Here is a 5235-nt window from a genome sequence, read left to right as displayed (position 1 = left end):
GGAAACTAAAAAGGTTTTTGCACTCTGCAGGAATTTTTCTCATAAATAAATGAGTTATTGTCTCAAATGTAAAAAGAAAACTAATACTAAAAATATTTCATATATTAAAAGTAAAAATAACAGGGTTATACAAAAAGGTATATGTTCGGTGTGTGGTTCAAAAAATCAATTTATCTCCAAACACAAACTCGGAGGAGATATACAAAAGTTTTTATCAGGAAGTAAATTTACAACTACTGGAATACCAGGGGAATTACATCTTCCAGGGTATTCTTTCTGTGGTCCAGGCACAAACTTGGATAAAAGATTAGATGAGGCAGACAATCCTAAATCCTGGAGTAAACCAATCAATAGAGTTGATGAAGTGTGCATGAGACACGATATTGATTATGGGAATACCACAACGTTGGAAGAAAAGCATGAAGCCGATAGAGAAATGTTGTATAATTTGTCTCTGATACAAAATCCAACCTTGAGAGAAAAAGTTGATAGGTTCATCGTGAAGAAGATGATTAGTGCTAAATTGAAACTTGGACTTGGAAATTCAAAAAACTTATAGGCTCTAATGATGCCATTAAGACTGAAGAGCAATTAGCTGATGAATTACATAAACCAATATTCACAAAGTTTCAGAGAAGGAAAGTTTATTCCAAGGAAGTTGATTATATCTGGTCTGCTGATTTGATTGAACTCAATAATGATAAGGGGTACAAGTCTGCTTTAACCGTTATTGATTTGAGGAGTAGATATGCGTGGGTTGTCCCTTTAAAAAACAAAACAGGTAATACTCTTATGTTAGCTTTTCAACAGATATTTAATAAAAGTAAGAGAAAACCTAAAAAATTGTGGACTGATGAGGGTAGAGAGTTTTATAACAAGACATTTATGAATTTTCTAAAAAATAACAGTATTACATTATACAGTACCTTTAATGAAGGGAAGGCAGTTGTTGTTGAACGTTTTAATCGTACCTTAAAAGAGAGACTATATAAAAAATTCACACAACTCGGTTCACAACAATGGTCATCTTTTATTCAGGATATTGTGGATAAGTATAATGACACGATTCACACGTCAACAAATATGAAACCATCAGAAACATTTACAAAATTAAAATATGAAAAAGAGATTAATGTCAGAAAACCTAAGTTCAAAGTTGGTGATATCGTAAGAATATATAGGTGGAAATCTCATTTTGAAAAGGGTTTTACTGAACGATGGACGAAAGAACTTTTTAAAATTGTTGATGTAATAGATACAGTTCCTTGGACTTATAAAATATATGATTTGGAAGGGGAAGAGATTTTAGGTTCATTTTATTCACAGGAATTACAAAAGACAAAACTAAGCAGATAATACACCTTTGTGGACACTCGAGGGCCAAGTCTGAGGTGTATAACAGTATATAATGTGTGTCAAGGGGTGGACGTTCTTAGATCTGTGAACCCCAAACACAGAATCCTCAACTGAATAGTCAAGGCTTAACTTTTGTTTGTGTGTGTGTGTGTGCAATGGGAGCAATAGGTTGGCGCTTCACTCCCTCCTACTATACACCGTTGTGGACACTCGAGGGCCAAGTCCGAGGTGTATAACAGTATATAATGTGTGTCAAGGGGTGGACGTTCTTAGATCTGTGAACCCCAAACACAGAATCCTCAACTGAATAGTCAAGGCTTAACTTTTGTTTGTTGATGTGTATGTGTGTGTGTGTGTGTCCCAACCCTCACATTCAAAATCTCAACCCCAACCCTCACATTCAAAATCTCAACCCCAACTCAATCCTCACCCAACACAGTCTTTTTCAAAATGAGATTTCCACCTATATATATATATATATATATATATATATATTTTACGTTTTTTTTTTTTTCTCTTCTTCCAATTCTGTCTTTTAAGGCTTTCAGGTTTGATAACATAGAAAGAGGGAGTAAGAACTTTCTTGATAGGTTTAAATCCCAAAGAGTGGTAGCATTTCAAGTCTTCAAAATAAACCCAACTTTCCAAGTCTCCAAGGTAGTTATTTAAACCATCAAGGCAGAACTCATTTACTGATTTTTTCAAAATTTGTGAGTCTCCAAGGTAGTTCCCATATTTAGAACCATCTTGGCAGAACCCTTTTCCTGAGTCTCCAAGGTAGTTATTTAAACCATCAAGGCAGAACTTATTTACTGATTTTTTCAAAATTTGTGAGTCTCCAAGGTAAAACTTGTATTCTGGCTCATCAACGTATAACTTGTTCAGTGGGTATTGTCTTGATAACTCACAATGAGTACTATTGCTGTAAAACTCTTTTTCAGGATTTTGCTGGTCTCCAAGGTATAACTCTTTGGTTGGGTCATCAAGGACGAACTCGTTCTGTGGGTCTTGGTCGCTCATAAGGTCTTCAACCAAGCCAACAATTTCGCCCCAAGTTGTAGCAAAAGCAGTATTTTCATTTCGTATTTCAGACACAATTTCCTGTGAGAGAAAATAATAATGTATTAATTAAGTTATTTAATTATTAAATGAGTATGCTTCAATCAAAGTTTGAAAATAGGAAAATAAAAATCTTACCTCAACAGATAAGAGGTTTGAATCCAGTTCATCAACTTGAAGGTTTAGTTCCATACAAGACAGAGAGTTCCAAGGAACACCAAAGTCATCCCACTCAAGGTCTTGCTCGTTCTGTAGGTCTTGGTCGCTCACAAGGTCTTCAACCAAGTCAACAATTTCGCTCCAAGTTGTAGCAAAAGCAGTATTTTCATTTTGTATTTCAGATACAATTTCCTGTGAGAGAAAATAATAATGTATTAATTAAGTTATTTAATTATTAAATGAGTATGCTTCAATCAAAGTTTGAAAATAGGAAAATAAAAATCTTACCTCAATGGATAAGAGGTTTGAATCCAGTTCATCAACTTGAAGGTTTAGTTCCATACAAGACAGAGAGTTCCAGGCAAGCACACAGCACACCATTGCCAGCAAAAACAAATGTTTAAAATGGAGCCTGGGCTTGAAGCTTTTATAGAGAAAGACTGGTGGGTGTGGTTTCCTTTGGAAATTCCCTGGGCAAGCCTAGGCAAGCCTTCATTGGGAAATTTTTCAAAACCATAACATCCTGTAATTTTCTAGTGATTTCTTTGTAAGTCAGAGATGAACTGGAAATGATGTAAGAGTGGGCGGGGCTTAGCAAAAGTAGGCGGGGCTTAGGAAAAGTGGGCGTGGCTTAGAAAAATACCTCACGAAAAGTGAGTGGAGCTTAGCAAAAGTGGGCGGGGCTTAGGAAAAGTGGGCGTGGCTTAGAAAAAAATACCTTATGAAAAGTGGGCGGAGCTTAGCAAAGTGGGCGGGGCTTAGAAAAAGTGGGCGTGGCTTAGAAAAATACCTCACGAAAAGTGGGTGGAGCTTAGCAAAAGTGGGCGGGGCTTATGAAAAGTGGGCGTGGCTTAGAAAAATACCTCATGAAAAGTGGGCGGGGCTTAGCAAAAGTGGGCGGGGCTTAACAAAAAAATAACCTGTGGCTCAGGAGGTGGTCAAACAAGAGCATGAAGAGAAGTTTATCATTTCGTAATGGCACAAAAGGGGTATCTTCAAAAATATAAAGATTCAAATGTTTTGTTTGTCAATATTTTAGATGGGGATTATTGTGCAAAGAAAATTAAACTATTGAAGGAATTTGAGAATGAACAAATCTTTATAGGTTCAATGAGTGAGCTGTTCAACCCCCAGGTGTTCAATTCAATGAGGTTCAACCTCCAAGTTAAAAGGGGAGACAAATAAATATACCTTGGGATAAAAAGGGGGTTTATTTTTAGGGAAAAAAAAGGGAATCGCTGAAAATCCCCCATTCATTTACATGGGGAAAAGTGAGCCAGAATCAGTATTCTTACCCTACTAGTATGATATTTCATAAATGTATTGGGCCCGATATGTACTCGTGGATCAGGATTGCGTGGCGGAAGTATGCGCTCTACCGAGTATCCTAGTTACCTATGATATTACCATTTTTTGATGATGACAGTTATATTGAAACACAGTGTAGTACTTATTTCGGTAATTTTGTGATCTCCCTGTTTGTTTCTTTCGCGATGTATTCTGGCATCTTTTATCAGCCTTGTTTGTTCTGAAAATGTGAGAGAATAAAAGGTATGGCTTTTGAAAGTGACGCAAGTGTGAGTTGAGGTGACACAAATTCGGTAGTGGGACTGATAACGTGACTCGGTAGTTACAACACTCCCCTGTGAGCTGTCTTGCCTGAGTTTGAATCTCTCGCTGTCTCGCCAGCTATGAATCTCTACCCAGCTATAAACTGTCATCCCGATGCTTGACAGGGAGGGTGAATCGTCAATGTGTGTGCCATCCCTCGGATGGATGTTGGATTAGTCGTCCCATCTGCCGGCATGAGTCGGTGGACGTTAAAGATCCCACGGTCTCCTTCACGAAGAGTAGGCAATCTATCGCCGGCACCATGAGGAAATTTCAAATTCCTGCCCTGACTTCCTGAGCTGGTGTGGCGACCTGACCAGCATTGTAGCCTTGTAACTGTTTCGGCAGCACCGACTCTCTGCTAAGCCCAAGAGTATGGGACATGAATATGATGATGATTATTGAGTTAATGTGATGGAATCATTTAAACATGGCTTCATTATTTCTCTTGCATTCCATGAGCACTGTTGTCAAGCTATGTTTGTGCCTGTTTTCAGATCGGGAAATGGGAGATTATCTCCAAAATTGGAGAAGGAGGCTGTGGAGTCGTCTACAAGGCAAAGAATATCAATTCTGGAAAAGAGGTACAACCTTGTGGAAAACATACTTCCTGTGTGTTCCTTTCACTTTCTCGGATCTTGAGCAGCTCTTGGGATAGCTACACAGAACACAGGAGAAAACACAGCCAGCAGTTTTGAGGGGCATGACAGAGGGACACATGGAAGAATAATGAGAGCAAAGCGATGGGGAGATTCTCCTTCATCTGAATTTGTCTCCCTTGTTTCTGTTTCGATGAAAGATGCTTTTTCTTTTGACTTGTCAGCCCCACATCATTCCTGTGGAAGATTACATCATTGATGTGATTACATTGGAGAAATAATGTCTCATTTGTGACAGATGATGGCGATGTGTCAGAAATCTCAGTAAAAATAATGGGGAAAACCCCTTGAGGCAAAGGTGAGGGGGCTTCTTCATTCCTATCATTGTTCTGCCTCCACTGACGAAGTTGCCGGAGGCATTATGTTTTCGTGTTGTCCGTAGGTCCTTACA

At 38.3% G+C, this 5235-nt stretch overlaps 1 protein-coding gene across 1 annotated transcript; it reads right to left on the bottom strand.

Annotated features, from left to right (window-relative positions):
• Positions 1 to 1028: 1028 nt before the first annotated feature.
• On the bottom strand, positions 1029 to 3210 carry LOC147021431 (uncharacterized). Its single transcript, XM_085891355.1, has 3 exons — positions 2863 to 3210; positions 2554 to 2766; positions 1029 to 2457 (listed from the first exon to the last, which is right to left on the bottom strand). Exons 1-3 carry the CDS (start codon positions 2953 to 2955, stop codon positions 1783 to 1785), a joined length of 981 nt encoding a protein of 326 aa, XP_085747481.1. The 5' UTR covers positions 2956 to 3210; the 3' UTR covers positions 1029 to 1782.
• Between the last annotated feature and the right edge of the window lie 2025 nt (positions 3211 to 5235).

The sequence above is a fragment of the Eptatretus burgeri genome, chromosome 8 (genome assembly GCF_056783735.1).
Source record: "Eptatretus burgeri isolate ZD-2024b chromosome 8, Ebu_testis_v1, whole genome shotgun sequence".
Lineage (NCBI taxonomy): Eukaryota > Metazoa > Chordata > Myxini > Myxiniformes > Myxinidae > Eptatretus > Eptatretus burgeri.
This window is presented reverse-complemented; position numbering and strand designations above follow the sequence as displayed.

Coding starts and splice junctions, on each gene's coding strand:
- LOC147021431 (XM_085891355.1), bottom strand. CDS start 2,955: ATGGTGTGCTGTGTGCTTGCCTGGAACTCTCTGTCTTGTATGGAACTA. Junction 2,767..2,862: donor CAAACCTCTTATCCATTGAG/GTAAGATTTTTA, acceptor TTTCTCTCACAG/GAAATTGTATCTGAAATACA. Junction 2,458..2,553: donor CAAACCTCTTATCTGTTGAG/GTAAGATTTTTA, acceptor TTTCTCTCACAG/GAAATTGTGTCTGAAATACG.